This window comes from Pleurodeles waltl, chromosome 4_2 (assembly GCF_031143425.1).
Source record: "Pleurodeles waltl isolate 20211129_DDA chromosome 4_2, aPleWal1.hap1.20221129, whole genome shotgun sequence".
NCBI classification, from domain to species: Eukaryota; Metazoa; Chordata; class Amphibia; order Caudata; family Salamandridae; genus Pleurodeles; species Pleurodeles waltl.
In genome coordinates this window covers 559,210,742-559,230,611 of record NC_090443.1, presented here as the reverse complement: position 1 = coordinate 559,230,611, position 19,870 = coordinate 559,210,742, and the positions used below count along the sequence as shown (strand labels likewise).

At 44.6% G+C, this 19,870-nt stretch overlaps 1 protein-coding gene across 1 annotated transcript in view; it reads left to right on the top strand.

The window, feature by feature from the left end:
- Positions 1-19,870, top strand: part of LOC138293099 (complement factor H-like) — a 639,206-nt gene that overhangs the window by 291,944 nt on the left and 327,392 nt on the right. The window contains exon 15 of the mRNA XM_069232111.1: positions 15,263-15,433. Coding sequence (XP_069088212.1) covers positions 15,263-15,433 — 171 coding nt within the window. The remainder of the gene's footprint in view (positions 1-15,262; positions 15,434-19,870) is intronic.

Genomic DNA, 19,870 nt, shown 5'->3' with positions numbered 1-19,870 from the left:
ATTCTGACACCATACACCTATGTCAAAAAGTACAGGGGGAGAGACTACAAATGTATTATTATTTTGATTAGCATTATTATTCTTAGTTGCTTACACGTGTTATATTATAAAATGTGTAAGAGCATGCATTGCCGGTAATCTCAAGTCACTAATAAGAACATGGAAGAATGGGACCAGTTCAATAAGAAAGGGACTATTTTGAAACCTACAGGCAGTCGTTATCTTTGTAGGAGATACCGCTCTGCCCGAGTCCAAGATTTAATAGGAAGGACCTCTGTAAAATCCATTGCTTTACTTTTAATATTTTCACCTGCTTGAAGTCGGTGGGAGATGTGCATGTAAAGGGTTCGTAATCAGGGAACACATACTCAAGTGGATCTGGTAGTTCCAAGACCCATATATTTTCCCAATTGCATTTTTGGAAACTTGTGATACGCTGTAGCTGGGGTGGAGCAGAGGGAGGATTAAAACAAATCGAATCATTCACTCTGCCTCCAGTATCCCTCCTCTAATTGCTTGGCTTCTTGTAATGAGGCACATAGGGCCATATTTATACTTTTTGACGCAAAACTGCGCCAACGCAGTTTTGCGTCAAAAAGTTTAACGTTGGCTAACGCCATTACTTAGCGCCACCCGGGCATCAAATTTATACTTTGACGCTTGGCGGTGCACACCACGGGTTAGAGTAATTTTTTTTTTACTCAAACCATTGCGCCAAGTCGTAAAGAAAAATGAAGTTAACGCGGCAAAAATGACTTTAATCCGGTTTACGACATCGCAAACCGAATAAGCGCCTTTTTTGGCGCAATAGCGTCAAAAAGCAGAGCAAACGCAGTAAAATGTGCAAAGGAGCCCCAAAATGGATTCCAAAAGCCATGAGAGACCCCAGGAAGACTACAACGACCAGGAACCAGCCAGGAGGACCCACACAAGATTCAGGAGATGGAGAAGAAGAAAAGAAAGTGCAGAGGAGCATGAAATACTGGTGAAAGAGGTGACGGAACACCAGCATCAACTTTTTGTCACCTCTAAATTGCCAATTGGGAGGAGAGAGGCAATTTGGCAACAAATTGTTGATAAGATCAACAGTGTGGCAGAAGTACGGAGAAAAGTCACCGAGTGCAACAAACGCTGGCATGACTGCAAGCGCAGGACCAAGGAAAAGATGGGCAGGAACAGGAAGGTAGCACTGCAGACTGGAGGTGGGAGTCCAGCACCACAGGAGACCCTAGACCACATGGAGGAGATGGTGGCAGCCATCATCCCTGAGGAGATCGTCACAGGGATTCAAGGACAGGCAGCACAGACTACCAGGATACAACACAGATGCAGGGTAAGTGGCATGGGGAACAAAAATGCTTAATTGTTAACTGCCAACGGGGGGGCATACCGACTACACAATGCATGTCAGCCATGATAATCAGGTAGTGGAAAGGGCAAAGGGGCACGGCACGGGTGCATGGGCTGTTCAGGGGAAACCTGGGGCACAGCACAACACTACACCAACAACCTTTGCATGGGGGTACTCTGCCATGCCAAGGATGTTCCAAAGGCAAAGCCAGTCCAGGAGGGTAGGGTACAACGTAAAACTGGCCTGCTGTCACACAACAGCTGGTATTGTCACAACATGAACTAGGTCTCAATTTCCAGTCTCATGCCATATCCGCAAGTTCCATGTACCATTGACAACAGTTGCCACTACCACCTCTGCTGTGTGTGCAGGTCAAGTAGCCAATGGCAGTTACATGCCCATGGATCAAACACACCTAAGCTAGAGGGTTCAGGATGACAACGTTATCAAGCCCCTGTAATCAATAAAAATGTGCAACTCCTGTCAAATGCCCATGTCTATAGGCGCTACAAACATGCTGCACATGTCAAGGTCTCCCCTGTGCCTGTGTTACAATAGCTGCAATGCCACCATGCAACATCTCAAGTGTCATAGTGCTAAGACAACAGCATTGAGGGGGAGGACATATGGTTCTAGCTAGTGAAACACACCCGCACAGTCAAGAGGAAATGGAATACTGCTAGGACCATCAGTGCGATCCAATGTAGCACACATTCCCCAACATCAGCAGTACACACTACCAATGCTGACATCCGTATCGTGCCATGCCAATGATATACATAGTATATGCTAGGTCTCAGCAACATATCGGTGGATGTGAAATATCAGAGACTGGGTCAGTTCCATTATGTTAAGTGTGGTGCAAGTGCCATCAGAACACCCACAGCCAGTGCAAGGCCACACCATGATAATGGAAGTAGACGGCGGGTTGAGTACTACAATAAGGTGGCAACATAAAATGTGGGCAGAACGTACACCTAGAGGATGTGACACAGACATTTCCCCAAACTGCCCACACTACATGTGGCATGCAGGTGGGGCATAGGCCTGGGAGAATGCTAATGTTAATGACAGTAACAATGAACAGGAACCAAGATCACAATGTTCAACTAATAGGAAGTCAGGAACGTCACATTACAAATGCCACAACACAGACACACTAATTGTACAATATCTCATTGCAGAGGATGATGGCTCTCCTGGGGATATGCCTGTCCTGGACTTCCCTGATGACATGGATGACGAGCTGACAAACATTAGCCAGCAGATCCTCCAAGATGTCCTTGGAACCCTCCAGACCCCACCTTCAGTCGCAAGGAGGAGCACAGAAGTCGCATCCATCACAGAGGACCCACCAACCACCCCAATTGTATGACCTCCCAGCTCCAACCCAGCTGAGGACTCTGAGGACACTGGCACCACCTTTAAGAGGACTGTAGTTGGAGTACAGTGGGAGCTGGCCAAGGAGGTGCGGGTGGGGATGCAAAATATAGCAGCCAGCCTTGAGGGGATGCGTTCATGCATGATGTCATCTGCAGAACAAGCAGCAGCCATGCAAGCGCTAACATCCATCCTGCAAGGACTACAACAAAGTATAAAGGAATTCACCACTGCAGTAAGGGAGTTGCTACAACACCTCGCACCCCAAACCTTTCACTGCGTGCAAGAATGCAATCATTACCCCCTCAAGGCCGACCTGGCTGCCTACCACAGTGATGTAGCTGCTATCCTTAAGAATCAGCAGCTCCTCCTTGCTGCAGTACTGCCCTTAATAGCCCCACAGTTGGCAGCCACTGGGATTTCTGACTCCATGTCTTCAAACACTGAAGTGTGTGTTGCCCCTTCAAACCCACCACCACCAAGGGCAGAGGAGACGACACACACATCAGAAGATGAAGACGTGGAACAGATCACCTTCACCCGTAAGAGTACCCGGTAGCACAAGTCCATGCCACATGGGAACTTATATCCTAGGTCCTGTGCTATGCTCTGTGATTGTCTTTCACTACCTCATTGGCGATTCATGTTCCTCTGCACTGTATGACACTTTACCCCAGCATGTCCAATGACATGTCCCATTGCACTTGTGTAGCATCACAATAGAAGGCATCACACTAATGGACTCACAATCCTGGACTATGTAAATATTGCACTACAGCACTTTAAAATAAATAGCACTTACAAACCACTTTGTCTCTGTGTAATGTGACACATCACCTGTGTAGGAGATTAGTGATGTATGTCACATGTCAATGGCCATAGAATGTCAATACAACTGCGTTGAAAGATTGTGGGCTGATAACTATGCACTGGGGTCTGGATTGTATCATCATCTGCACTTCCTGAGGGTTATTTTTTGAAGTAAATAGAAAACTAACAGCATAATGCTGTGTTGGACTGAAAAAGTCCACTTCAAGGTATGTTTAAGCTGAAAATCAATGTGTTCAAAATTCCCTTCAAGACAATCTTTATGTATGTGACATCTAACTATAAACTTCCATCACACACACGCACCATACAGCAGAAATGGATGTGTATGAGTGTATGGACAAATATGTAACCTGGGAGTACAATGTAAGAAATGATAGGTGTGAGTTATGTATATAATACTACATAAGATTATACCATCACTCACCTTATCAGGGTTCACATGGACATCAGGCTGAAGGCAGACTTACCACAGTGGCCAAGATTCCAAATCAGGTCTCAAACGATTACAGATTTAAATCACACATCCAAACTTAACAACACATTGTGAACCATAGTAACCTTGAGTGGTGGGTTCAATGGATGGCAGATGCATTGAGAAGTAGCTTTGGTGTAGCTGCCAATGTGACTGCAAATTAGGAATTGTGAATAACCATGTCAATAATGGGATTTGGATGCAGGATGGAACACAAATGCAAATACTAAATTGACACTGTTCACCCATGCCAAGGTCCTGATTCCCAAGCATATGACACATACTGTAGAGGAGTACCTAAATATTTAACAGTAAAAAAGGATACTAAAACTAGGGGAAACACCTTAACTAACCTATCCTATCCTAACTACACATTACCCACAACTGGCCCTAACTACCCTAATCTAAACTTACCTATCAAATTTAACTAAACACTCTAAACATCAGCTCCCCACCCCCCTTATATGACCGGACACATGTAGGACAACATATACTAACCTAAACACATACTAACTTATCCTAAACAAATATATATTTTTTTGTATTTATTTTTTTTTAATTGTATTTTTTATTATTTTATACACATAAACCCCAACATCATCGCCCACCCACCCACAAAAAAAACACATGTAATAATATAACCCCCTTCACCCCCCAAACCACTTATTCTAACTAAACTGACAGCCTATTCTAACCTAACACTACTGTAAGCCCCCTAAACCCACTAAATATAAGAACCAGGAAAGAGGAGGGAGGGGAGGGAATCATGGCTGAGGGTCACAAAGTCACAAATTTGCGCTCTGCAGGATCTTCTTTATTCCACGCGGTCTCCTGCTATTGCGGGACACCTCCTGTTGCAGCCTGTCCATCCTGCGCAACATCTGTTGCATGTCACGTCTCATTTGTTGGAATTCTGCATTGTCTAACACTGCAGCTGGGGTTGTCTGTGTGCCACTAGTGGATGGTAGTGCTCATGCCATGCTTGGAGGGGGAGGTGCAGGAGCTGCTGTCTGTGGGCCTGGAGCTGATGAGGTAGAGGGGCCTGCAACAGTGGCTGTCATCCTTTGTGCGACTGTGGTCGGAGTGGTTGTGATGGTGGTGGTGGCTGTTGTGGACAAGGATGGCCCCCCTTGGGCAAATGCCCTCCAGACCCCTGTGGCTCTCTCATGGCAATAACGGCATGCCATGTTGTGGAACCCAGACTCCACATCTAGTATGTGGCGGTAACGCATCGCCCGCCTCTGGAATTCCCTGATCTGATGGGCATCCATGTTGGAAGCTGTAAAAATAGAGAAAGCCAAACATTAGTGACATTCTTGTGCGATACATCTACAGATGATATTCTAACACTTCCTCAAAATTAGCTTAAACAGTCAAAATCACAGTACAGATCATAGAATGTCCCTGAGGAATGACATGCCAACGCAGCCAACACATCTCCTATCTAACAGCACAGCAATGCTCAAAAAGGTGTGTACCTACTTCAATGATCTGTGCATCATTGTTCTGCCATTAGTCACATAACACATGCTGGAAGTACTCTACATGTGACAGGCCAACTAAAGAATATCTTCTGGATGACAATCAAGGCCCACAAGATCTGTGATTTGTAAATGGAATTGCCTGGACGGTATGCAGTTGCTAATCATGAGGAGGTATCCTAGGTTGGAACAAATGAATGTTGGAATTACATGTCTGTCTTCTACTCTGAGATCCTCACACCTAGCTATACATATTTTATAACCCTAACCCTGTGCCTCAGGGGGTGATGGACATGCAACTCATACTTTCAAACATCTAGGACAGCCAGGAAGCTTTGGACAGCTGTCCGTAGGTTTAGTCAGTCCACCACAGGTAAGGAGGGCTGCCAACTAGGATTGACTCAAACTTCAGACAATCACATCCACATTTATGTTCTTAATTGCAGATAATTGTCAACATCATTTGATCTCATTAATACATTTCCCAAAACAAGCACATAGATGCAAGCAGCCATCTGGGCTTGAGCTGCATGCACACCTATGACATTCTACTCAGGTGCCACATAAACGTAGCACAACGCGTGGAGCCAGATGCTGCTAGGAAGTCAAATATACAGTCCTATGTGTTCATTAGTTAACAGGGAGGCTCAAGTCTGTGGGTAGTACTTCGGCATCACTGGTCTGTGTGAATCTGGGTATGACTTGCTGATTAAATAATGAACATGGCCACCTCCCAATTTATCATTGGCATAAATGTAGCAACAAATATCACCCTGTTCACCTGCCCATGCCTATAGCGCAGCACTAGAATCCCAAAATATGACTCTCTGCCACTGATTGTCCAACTCAAACATGGAACAAAATGTCAAACTCCAGGCAAGTCACATATCAGATCATGTGCCAGCACATCATACCTTGCAATGTGTCCAACACACAGGAGTCAATCACACAACAGCTGCAAACACAACACAGAACTAACATATCAACACTTACTGGATATGTCTGGGTCCGCAAATCGAGCCATTTCTCCAATTGTGTAGGGGGCTGGTCCACCTGTAACACATGGAAGGGTGAAATGTGCTCAATGTTTGCTCACTGTACAAAACTTGGAACAAAAAATCACTGTGTGTGACATTTTAGATGATAGAGCAGCACCTCAGACATGTAGACACCCCAACAGATATACCACTGCAAACATGTAGTGACCCTGTCACTCCAGTGATTGATAGGGACACATATGTACACATGCACTGGCCCTAAAAATCATGTGGTGACCAACATGATTACTCAATTTTGTGCAGAATTCTTTCTAGAGGGTACTCCATTTCGTAATTTGTTTTATGAGAGACCTGCAAAGCCACTTTCCTGGTGCACTTCAATACTAGTCACTCAGGTATTGTGGCTTGTGCATCAAGGGACAATCAGTTACTGTGGGATGCTCATGTGGGTTGAGTTTAGTTCAGGATTTATTGTGCTTTCGATGGTCCATTATATGTGGGCCTGTGTTGTCTGTAGGTTACATATGCCACATTGCCAGTGTACCCAGAGCCGTATATGCCCTCTATGACACCATGATGGCAGGGACCCTGTGTGTTACTTGATGACAATGTTACGCTAAGCATGGATTGGCCATTTAACTCAATCAAAACAACAAAGGAATATATGCTGACAGTGTCTAATTTGACCATCCGTGACAGAATGCATGGGCACAATTGTAGTCATTGCACCTGAAATGTGTTACTCAGGGCCCTGTGGACCTATATCAGGTATTGTAGATCATAGTTAGCCACATTCATCATCTTACATTTGCCAAGTTAGGTGATCTGTGGTTATACAATGAACTGACAATATCCCCTAACTGAAACATGGTTTAGCAAATGTCCCACTGTGGAAATCTTGATGAGGTAGGTCTCAATTTGTATGCACCTTGGGAATGGCAGCACTCACAGGAATGCTGGTCTGCTGATCTTAGCATACAGCCATGTCTGTGATAGCCTTCATACTGAGAAGTTAACAATTGTACATATGCTGCACTAGATCAGCAGGGGTGTACCATACGTAAACTACCAAACAATTTTGTCACTTTAAACGTATGATGGAAGCAGTCAGGGGTCACTTACACAACATCATGCAAATAAATAATTTGTGACCATGCATTCACAAAGTTCAGGGATCCCATGATGACCCATTAACTTATGAAAATTGCTTGACTATAAAGTGACACAGATGACAAATGCATCAGCTCTGTACCAGCAATTGTGCCCAAGGCAAATTATAGCACACAAGAACAATGAACACAGGGCCAGATTTTTTAATTTCTTAAATGTGAAGCATTTGCTACCTGTTTTTACGCTACAGCTATGGAAAGTAGCACCAAACATTTATATATTATCAAGTGTGCATTACTTTGGCATCCATTATTAATTTAAATGCTGCACAAACCAATTCAAAATATCAGCCTAAGATATTACCAGAGGTTAGGAAGATCTTTGTACGTATAGCCATGAATACAGGTCAGACATGTATTCCAAATAATTGGGGACTACATTCATTCCTTGCTTTAGCATGTGAAATACATCTCATTCCTAGTACACTCACAGAACATGAATAAAACATTTGTTTGCGCCGCATTACCATCCTCTATTGACGTCAAAGCGGCACTAATTTACAAGATCAAGTTGTGTTTTGTAAGTTTGTGCAGGTTTTGCGTCAACAAATGACGGTAATGCGTAGCAAATATTGTATAAATCAGGGCCACTGTATGTTCAACTTGCATTTTACATGTCCACAAACATTGCATGCAGCATGTCACCAAATCTGCTAGTGTCACAACAGAGCATTTTACTGTACACATTATTCTGATTTGTACTCACCAACAAGGCCACCAATCACCACACCCAGGTGGTCCAGCAGGTCTTGCTCTCTGGCCACAAGGTCAGCCCATCGATGTTTGAGTTGGTGGTTGTTGCTCTGGCTGTTGAATACTCTCTTTAGGTGGAACAGCACCTTGGACCACCTGAACCTCCTCACCTCGGTGTGATACCCCTGTATCACCCTGCCACCAGCCTCTAACATCAGGGAGAGAAAGTGGCACACCAGCCAAATGAAAGCCCCCAGCTCCTCCTCACCCATTCTCCCCAGACGTGGCCTGCTCAACATCACAACAAATAATAGGGATAGGAAAGGGAAATACAGGGAAAGGAGGTAGGAAAATGAAACTTAAAGAACCTACAAACAGCCCAACAATACCCCAACTAACAATACCCACTACACACTCCCAACAGTACAGACAAAATTAGACACAAAAAATGACCAAAACATACTTACACTGAATTACTGAGACAATTACAAAAACAACAGATGACAATTGGAATGGCACACAGGAGACAAAAGCACAATTTGGACAGACACAACTCTCAACACAGCCACAAAGTCTAGAAGAATGACAGACTGCAAAGTAAAAGTGAAAGTACACCCACTGTACCATTTCTGTAAACAGGATAGCCTATTAAATCACTTCCTGTCTCAAATGTGGTGCATTTTTATTATGATGCGTGAAATTTTATGACGCTTACGGGCTTTGCATTAATATTTATTGACGCATATGCTTAAAAATTACCCCGCATTCATAGATCAATATATTTTAATGGATACCCAATTTCATGGGGTGCAGAGTTGGAATTAAAGCTAGGGATCAATTGATGTTTAATGGCTGCGAGCGTAATTTTTTAATGCATATGCAGCATATGTTGATGCATATACGTCTTTTTTGACACGTTTGGGTCAAAATAGCTGTCTTTAACTGTGTTTGTGTCATTTTTCCCATTTTTTACGTACATGAAAGCTATAACTATACAAAGATAGGCTGTTAGGGCCTGCTGTGTGTGTTCCAGTGTTTAGGCACATGTGGCAGACCACACTACTGCGGACCATAATACTCATGTTGTTGTGCCGGATTAGCACTCTTAACTGACGCAACAGCAACCCTAACATTTGGAATTAAAATTGGTATTCCCTAGTTTGAGCAGGTGGTGCGTCAATGGAGGATAGCAAGGCTACGCAACTTTAAAAAAATCACTCTTGGCCTGTGTGTTTATGTATGTAAATTGGCTATTTCAATTGTTGGTGTGCCTCTGTGTGAACGTCACACGACGTGTTTTGCATAGTGTGCTTGTATGCATGTGTTGTAATTGTGGATAACCATCAGATGTCATTCATTGAGGTACATCAGTCAGGATATGTGTTTGTCATACCCGTAGTGTCTTATGCTGTGTGAACTTCCCTGACTTTGGGGACAAAACATCTCCCATGACAAACTATACACAGGATAGATAGAGGATGGTTGATAATGGCAATGTTACAAAGGTAATCCATCGCATGTACTGGAATGTGAGCTACCACTTCATGGTCATTTGTGTGTATACTACCCATGAGTCAGGCATTTGAACATGCTAGTTAGGTACAGTGTTTGTGACACAGAGTCCCAACTCCAATCCAAAAAAGTAATGGTGAGTCATGTAAATGACCTATGTTTCTCCTGTGGCTGTGGAGGACCAGCAGACCATGCTGCATGTGTTCACATATTTCCAGTGGTTCAGTGCACTAAGGTGTCCAGTTCAAGTGTGTGGCCATGTGTACCCTGTGTCAGTATTGGCCTCCATGTAGTCACAGTTACGTGCAGGTCTAGTCATGAGTCTGTGGATCCATTCCCTGCATTAACAGAGTATCCTTCAAAGCAGATTTGACCTAACGCCAAAGTACAACTGACGACACATATGGGAATAGTCCAGCTATGGCACTGCAGACCTTTAATAAGGCAGGCGACTTGGCAACCTTGGTGTGCTAACAAACATTTTGGAACAGTAATAGGAAACAGGCAGGTTTCATCACAACATTTGTCCACAGGGTGGCCTCTAAAATTCCCACTGCAACAGGGAACATCAGTGCCTCTGTGCTGATTAATGTCACAGCTAGTCATCACGCAAGCCCCATCAAAAGGTGGTAGCAGAAGTGAATCTGTGTGTGGACCGTCAGGGCACAAACATGTCTTGTCCTTACATACACATTGGCAGCTCTTGTTTGTTGTGCTGGAGGCACCGTACCAAATCCATGCATACAGGCATGGCACACTGTCACTGTTTGGCACTAATGAATACATGCAAAACCAGACAAGGGATGGGGGCTAGATTAGGCTATATGACTACATGTCCCAGAACAGAATACTATAAAGAAACTGAGTAAACTATACTATATATTTGAGGATTCATCATAGACCTACCAGACACAATACCCCATGAGGAAAGAGAGGGCATGGAAAGCATCCATGTGACAGACGTAGCCACAGGGAACCTCTATGGTTCACGCAAAGACAGGAACCAGTCAGGCTAACAGGATACATGCTCTGTCAGGAACAAACATGAACAAGGCAAATACACAGTGAGCAGATTCTGACTGAGAAAAGCTGGAACAACACTGTGGGAACTAAAAACTGTATTTGTGCTGTGGTCTGCAACATTACACAATCCTCCAAGGGCTCTGTTACACAAGTGATTTGTACACCAATGCACAACAAGGAGATTCAGAAAATGGCAGCTTCTAAGCAGTTCTAGGCAGCAGCAAGGGCAGGGCAGGTTCAGATAGCTGGTCTGCATAGAAATGCTCACAGGTGTGTTCAGCTTCAGTCTTTCACAAGTCCTGGAGTTGAGATTCAAGTTCAAAGTGCCAACTGGACCTTTCACATGGGAAGCAAAGGACAGATGATTACAGGTCCTACCGATTACCAGACAGTGCATTATCGGACCAAAAGTCCATGCAGACTGATGAACTATGACTACGGCATGCCATACTGAAGAGGGAAGCACACATGAGTCAGAATGGGAGTCTGGGGGGGTGTAGATGAAGGTTATCAGGGTACAGATAGTTCATTTACAGGGCCCCCTAGAGAAGGGTGGGTAGAGACTGAAAACATGGCAGTGGCATGACTTATTACCTAGGATAGACTGCGCAGGGCATGTCTTGTGAGCAATGCTTGTCATACCTGAGGCACTCATGCTATCCATTTTCAGCTTAGATGGACTCCTTGTCACACATGCTCCTTGCAAAGATAGCTGATGTCACACTTACTGCTGTCAAGGGTCTTGTCCTACATTCCTGTTACCAAAGCAATAGCACATCCACTGCCTCATGTATGAAACACTTTTTTACCTTATGATTGATGGTGTCTTAGTTGTGTGTCATGTGCTGCAATGAACCATGTTGGCAACATGGATGTGTGTCATAGCTGTGGTCCTCTGATATTGGCCTTCACATGTGAAATAGACAGGACATATGTCATTTACACTGTGTGTGATGTTGGCTGTACATTCATACCCATCAAATGTGATGTGGCTTTTTCTGTATCCTAATCTGTATTTCTGGAATGCTCCATGAGGCTAAACTCTGATTATGATTCCTAGGGATCATGTGATGCATAAATAATTACCCAGAGCATGATTGAGTGATGAAGGTAGGTGTTTAATGACATATGCTAACAAAGTGGTGATGGTGACTATAGTTAGAAGAAGTTTTGTATAATGTGTTGTCTCTGACGCAATCCTGCTGCAGTGTTTGGATGGTCCCCCTCATGTTCACGAACAGCACCCTCCTCTTCCTCCTTTTCAGGTATTTGTGGGTCTGGTTCATAGAGGGGAATGTTCCTCCTTACACAAATGTTGTGCAGGATGGCACAGGTTAAAATGATCTTGCAGACCATTTCAGGTGATTATAGGAGGCTGCCTCCGGTGATGTCGAGGCACCGAAATCTGGACTTCAGGATGTCAAAAGTCCTCTCAACTATGGTGCGTGTCCTCCGATGTGCCTCATTATAGGCACGCTCTGATACTGTGCTTGGGTTGGCAATTGGGGTCATGATCCATGGCTGGACCCCATAACCCTGATCAGCTGAAAGAGAAAATGAGTGTAAATATCTGGATGTTGGTTGCACCTTGATTATCACTTTGCATGGCAGTTGTTATCTTGTGTCGTCTGTGACTCATCTGTGTTTGTGTTATTGTGTGGGATCATAGGCTTCTAGGATGTTCTTTCAGCATTGGGTTGTTTATTTATCAAAACTGGTGTTTGGCTGATTGATCGGATATCAGCGGTATATTTGTTAACTTGCAGCTCATTGTGCATCTCCCATGCATTATGTCATGTGAAAGAAGTGTCCATGTGCCTTCACTGGAGCTGACATGATAATTCCACATACAGAATTGATTCCACTGTGGTGGTAACATAGTTGCACTATACGGGGTGATCATCCCATCCAATTCAACATATGTAATAGCATGTGAAAAACAACAGTGAAGCCCTTTGTTTTGGCAAGGTGACAATGTAAACACGTTTCCATAATTTGGCAGCACTGAAGTGTTCACAATTGACAATGCACAACTATCCCATGTGTGACAAGTTCTATGCAGACCTATTTTTGTGCCATCACCGAGTTGGCTCATGTGCAAACATGTACCTACACTACTGAACCTGCTCCAGGTAAGCTGGCTATCTTGGTTGTGGGGATAAAGGTTTAAGTGTCAGAAGGTACATGTGCCTATACATCTGTTGTGTATATGTGTAATTGTGTCAATCCGTATGTATAGCAGTGTTCTTAGCACAGTCCACTTTCTTATTGGTAGCGGGCAATGTCACCCCAGGAGTGATATGAGATGTTGGTACTGGCTCAATGATTCCATGTCACCTTCATTAGAGTCAGCATCATCATGCTATGTGTGTCATAGTGTTTGACCTGAAGCAAAACACATTACACACCCCTTACACAGTACGTATTGCTTGGAAGGGTGTGTGATTGAGTGTTATTGATGTGAAATTGGAAGATTCATCTTCCAAGTTGTACTGCCAGTTAAGGCCATGGCATTGTCACTGTGTGGTTTTAAATGTGTCCCTTGTGGCTCTGGAGTGGCATCTGTTGTTATTTGCATCTGTCATTTGTCCATAGGTGTGTATCCCATTGGGTCAGGATATCAAACATGACTGGCAGTGTCACAACCTCAGTGTCTTCCTGGCCACGTGCCTATGTAGTGGTGTATGTGTTGTGTGTCCTACAGGGTTGCTGTGCAGTGTGTATATAACTAGGTTTCTGTACTTACCAACAAGTAGGCCATTGCCATATTGTCCATCCTGGAAGTGTTGATTGATGGTGCTGTGGCGGAAGATGAATGACTCATGTACACTCCCAGGATACTTTGCCACGATGTTAGTGATCAATCCCCGGTGATCCACAATGGCCTGCACATTGATGGAGTGTGTGTGCTTCCTGTTGCGGTATAGATGCTCGGTTGCAGCAGGTGGCACAATCCGTACATGTGTGCAGTCAATGGCACCAAGCATGTGTGGGAAGCCATTGATTTGATAGAAGCCCTGTTTGGTCTCCTGCTGCTTCTGCTGTGTGTTGGGGAAGCTGATGTGGTGGGGTGTGAGGGAGATGATGGCATCCAGTACCTTGGGTAGGAAGGCAGAGAATGAGGGCTGTGAGATCCCAGCAACCGGGGCACCAGTGGTTTGAAAAGAGCCACTTGCCAACATGTGGAGGACAGCTAGCAGCTTGGTCTCTGGTGGAATGATGTGGGGTGTCTGCAAGCTGGGTGCCAACTGTGGCTCAATGTGGCGCAGCAGCTGCTGTATGGCTTGTCAGTTTAGTCTGTACCTCAGGATGATATCTTGTTCCCTGAGGCCCTGAAGGGTTGTCCTGGTCCGGAATATCCTCTCCTGCCTTCGGCATTGCCTTTGGGGTCCCTGTTGGTGTGGTGGAAGCTGCTGCTGTTGCTCCTGTGCTCTGCGTCTTCGTGCATGCTGGATGAATAGCACCTCCATGCCTTCCTTTTGGTGCTCTGATGCTGCTCCTGAGTGTTTTCCTTAAGTATTGGTGTGTTTGCCCCATTTTAACGCCTGCCTGACCTAGGCGTTAATTTTTGACACAAATCGGGATGTGCGCCATTTTCTGACTCCGCCTCCCAGCCGTGCGTCATTTTTGCGCGGTTGGATAAATACGGCGCACGAGTGCATGTCATTAACACAAGGCGGTTTCACGCATCCAGAAAATGACGCACACTGAGATATTTTGGCGTTAGCGGGGTCTAGTGTCAAAGTATAAATATGGTGTTCGTTTTGTGCCGAATTTGCGTCAAAAAAAATGTTGCAAATCCGGCGCAAGCAGAGTACAAATATGGGCCATAGTTTTCGTGTCATTCAGATCAATGTAGGTTGGAGAAGGGAGAGAGCTGGTTCATATCTGAAGGTGAGTGGCAGGGGAGCCACAGATGCTTCTGAGTCCAAAGTGCCGGAGTTTTCCTGTTCCTCAGTTCAAATCTGACTAAACAAGAAAAATGGTCAGAAAATATAAAAAGATATAAAAAGTTGATGTTGATCTGAGTTGCACTTCTAGCAAAAGAGAAGTTGTGATGCACATGGTGCAAATGAAATGATGTTTGTGCCTTTACTATTTTCATTTATTTAATCGTACTGAACATCTCAAATATACAACGGAATGAGAGTATGAATTGCCCTTTAAGCCATGTATCAATTTTGCATTAATGGATAGGTTATTTGGCTCTTTAAGATTTATACAGATCAATACATTCTTGTACCAAATCAACATACCCAGGTGCTACATAATTAAAGTTTATACAAAATTAATTAAAAAGCTAAACGCATTATTAGTGTTTCTTTTAATTAACAATATTTCCTTTTTTGTAGAAAGCCCATGCAACGTACCGCTCATCGAATATGGCTCAGTAGTAGAATTGAGGGCACAGTATATTCCAGGAACCACAGTCCAATTCAAATGTGAACCTGGATATAAATTGATTTCTGAAAGACAAACCAAGTGCTTAAACGGAGAGTGGAGTTTTCTACCGAATTGCATCTGTAAGTATTTTTTCTGGTGTGGATAAGGTTGCATAAGTTTTGAATTTTTTTTGAATATTCCGACCCTTAGGGCCTGATTTCGACCTTGGCGGAGGGGATTACTTTGTCCTAAATGTGATAAATATCCCGTCTGCGATGTTACAAGTTCCATAGGACATAATGGAACTTGTAATACGGCGGGTGGGATATCTGTCATATTAGGGACGGAGTAATGCCCTCTGCCAAGGTTGTAATCGGGCCCTGCATGATCACTTGACAAGCATCAAGTTCTTTCCGCAGCAGACTCCTCAGCCGGGGTGGATGATAGCCTATGATGTGGCTAGGTCCTGAGCCATGCCAAATATCATTTGTCCTTTACATGCTTCCTAATAATTCAAACACAATGCGACTCTGTTCTTGCTTCCATAGTAAGGCTCTGTTTTTCTTTATTTTACAAGAGCCATCCCATCTGTGTATGACAGATAATTAGCTCTGTTCGGAGGGCAAGCATATATGATTTCAACAGATGCGAGTAAACTCACTGTCCTAGCTATTTATAGAGGACAAACACATTCTTTGGCAAAGCCAATCATTTCTCTCTCCTAATTCAAGTTTTTTTAAGCCATTTTAATGAGTGTTGGACTTTTTTGCTTATGCAGGCTCATCCTCAATCATTTTGCCTCCTGCCCCCTATTTTTTCAGACCTGTTGCTGTTGGCTTTTGAACTCTGAGCACTTTACCACTGCTAACCAGTGCTAAAGTGCATATGCTCTCTGTGTAAATTGTATGGTTAATTGGTTTATCCATGATTGGCATATTTGATTTACTGGTAAGTCCCTAGTAAAGTGCACTAGAGGTGCCCAGGGGCTGTAAATCAAATGCTACTAGTGGGCCTGCAGCACTGGTTGTGCCACCCACATAAGTAGCTCTGTAATTATGTCTCAGACCTGCCATTGCAGTGTCTTTGTGTGAAGTTTTAACTGTAAATTTGACTTGGCAAGTGTACCCACTTGCCAGGCCTAAACCTTCCCTTTGCTTACATGTCAGACACCCCTAAGGTAGGCCCTGGGTAGCCCCAAGGGCAGGGTGCAGTGTATGGTTAAGGGAGGACATATAGTGATGTGTTTTTATATGTCCTGGCAGTGAAATATTGCTAAATTCGTTTTTCACTGTTGCAAGGCCTGCCACTCTCATAGGTTAATATGAGGGCTACCTTTAAATCTGATTAAAGTGTAGATTCCCTTTGGGAGCGGATGGACATCTGGAGTTTGGGGTCTCGGAGCTCACAATTTAAAAATATACCTTTTAGTAAAGTTGATTTTAAGATTGTGTGTTTGAAAAGGCCACTTTTAGAAAGTGAGCATTTTCTTGCTTATACCATTTCTGTGACTCTGCCTGTTTGTGGATTCCTTGTCTGGGTCAGTTTGACAGTTGGGCTGGTCGCACCTCACACTAGACAGTGACACAAAGAGAGCTGGGGTGTAGTCTGCATTTCCTGATGAGCCATCTGTGCTAGGAGGGAGGGGAGGAGTGGTCACTTACACCTGAAAGGGCTGTGCCTGTCCTCAAACAATGCAGTCTCTGACCCCCTGGTGAGTGTCTGGGGCCTGGCCTGGGCAAGGCAAGATTCCATATTTAAAAGAGACATTACTTTGAAGTAGGCCTACTACTACTACAGACTTTAGAACACTTCTGAAAAAACAAGAGGAACCTCTGCCTGGAAAAGAGCTGAAGAGCTGAGGAAGAAGAGCTGCCCTGCCTGTGACTGTGCTTTGTGGAACTATCCTGCAGTTGCTGCTTCTGCCATAGTAAGAGGGCAAAGACTGGACTTTGTGTGCCTTCCATCTTGTGAAGACTTCAAGGGCTTGATTTAGAGCTTGCCTCCTGTTGTTTGAAGTCTCAGGGACAGCAAAGACTTCTCTCTACCAGCACCTGGTGTCTCTGGAGAGACTCCTGCTCTGACAAGTGGTGCCCTATCCAGTCCCTGGGCCCTGGGCCCTTGAAAGGAAAGCTGGTGAAAATCCAAGGAAATTGACTTCGGACGACTCTGGACTGACGCCGCTGCTGAATCCGGTGACGCCGCCTGCAACCGACTCCGTGATCTTCACTGGAACGCGACGATCTTCGCAGGCCCAACATCGCTGCAGCCCCGCCGAAGTCCGCGACTCAGTGGAAGTCGCCACACCACGTCGTGACCGACGCTGCTCGAAGTGCGCGGATTCAACGTTCCACACAGAGGCCGCGATCCCCGACTTCGCGCATCGGCTTGTTTTCACTCTTCACCAAAGGTACTGTACCTGGGGGTCTACGCAACTCCGTTTCCGGCGCCTCTGGTGTCAGATTGTTGGGAATGACTCCGTCACGACACTGTGTTAACACCTCATCGAAGCATTTTGTGTTTCTAACTGCTATTTTTGAGTTTAATCTTTAACTCTGTCGGATTTTTGTCATTTTGGTCTTGTTTTGTTTAGATAAAAATTTCCTATTTTTCTAAACTGGTGCTGTGTCATTTTGTAGTGTTTTCATTAGGTTACTGTGTGTGTTGGTACAAATACTTTACACCTAGCACTCTGAAGTTAAGCCTACTGCTCTGCCAAGCTACCAAGGGGTTTAGCTGAGGGTGATTCTCTTTTACCCTGACTAGAGTGAGGGTCCTTGCTTGAACAGGCGGTAACCTGACTGTCAACCAAAGACCCCATTTCTAACAATGAGCTATTCCGCAGGAATCCAAAGTATATCAGAAGAAAATTTGGAAAGCAGAATTCTGCAATGCACTGCTAACAGAGTGCCACAACTATAGTTACTCTCTCTAGAGACAAAATGCAACCATGTGGTGAAGGGGTCAGGGAAAGGGAGTAGGGAAGGTTAGTTAGAAAGGCAAGGGTAAGCATTTAAGCGCAGCCTAATAAAGGAATAATTTAGGAAGTCAATTATTTCATATACTGTACATCTGTGATGTGAAGAAAATGAGGGTGATCAACATTAGCTAGCAGACACACCATCTAACAATTCATATGTTCTCAGTCTGAAGGCAGGTCTCAATAATGAACGAAAAAAGATCTCATGTAGGCTTATATGGAAAGCTTTACTGGTCAATAAGTCTTTAAAGCAACTGTATTGACCCCACGTTTTCAGGAAGGCAAAGTTTAGGATATCAGTAGAAACTAAGGCATGAATCATAAGTGACAGTTTAAGAAGTGCACAAGCTAATGGGTTTAACTTTAAAATTTGTTTTTGCAGTCTTGAAGGTCTTGACGTGACCATCATGCAGAAAGTATCTTGGAGTCTGAGTTTGCTTTGAGGCCCATTGGCCCTGGTAAACTAGCTCCTTGTTGATAGGTAACATTGCATTATTCCATCAGAATATTTTCTTTTGTTTGTGAATGTAATTATATGTTTGAGGTTTTTGTGGATGCAGATGCACATAGTGTGCATACTCCTGCCATCTAGTGTTGGGCCTGGATGTGTACAAGTTGGTTCTCTTTAAAGAAGTGTTTCTAGTCATGAGGTCCTGTGACGACTCCTCTTGGTGATAATAAGCATGGTTATCGACTCCATTGTTAGATTGATTTCTTTCCACCATGGGGGTTCGTACATGTGCTCCTGTGCTCTGAGTAGACACAGTTGCAGTGCGCTTCTCTGTTCATACAGTTCCTTGCCTTTGTTGGTATTGTATTTCAATTGTGTCTCTTTTACTTTCTGTCTCGTCGGCAAATGGATGAGAAGCAGCCGTCTGAAACTCAATTCGGACAAGACGGAGGTCCTCATCCTAGGACCGACCCCCTCCACCTGGGACGACTCCTGGTGACCTAGCGCACTAGGAACCCCACCGACACCAACCAACCACGCACGCAACCTGGGCTTCGTCCCCGACTCCTCCCTCACCATGTCTAAACAGGTTAACGCAGTCTCCTCCTCCTGCTACAACCCACTCTGCATGCTATGTAGGATCTTCAAGTGGATCCCGACAGAAACAAGAAGAACGGTGACACAGGCCCTCGTCAGCAGCAGGCTAGACTACGGCAACGCACTCTACACAGGCATCCCAGCAAAAGACCTACTACGCCTCCAACGCATCCAAAACGCCTCCGCCCGGCTGATCCTCGATGTACCCTGCCGCAGCCACATCTCCCACCACCTGAGAAACCTTCACTGGCTCCCCGTGGACAAGAGGATCACTTTCAAGCTACTTACCCACGCTCACAAAGCACTCCACGACACCGGACCAACCTACCTGAACAACACTCAGCTTCTACACCCCCAGCTCCGCTCCGCAAACCTTGCCCTCGACGTCGTTCCCTGCATCCAACGAAAGACCTCCGGCAGAAAATTCTTCTCATACCTCGCTGCCAAAACCTGGAACAAGCTCCCTACCATCCTGCGACAGACCCAAGACCTACTCACCTTCAGAAGACTCCTCAAGACCTGGCTCTTTGATCAGTAACAACAGCACCCACC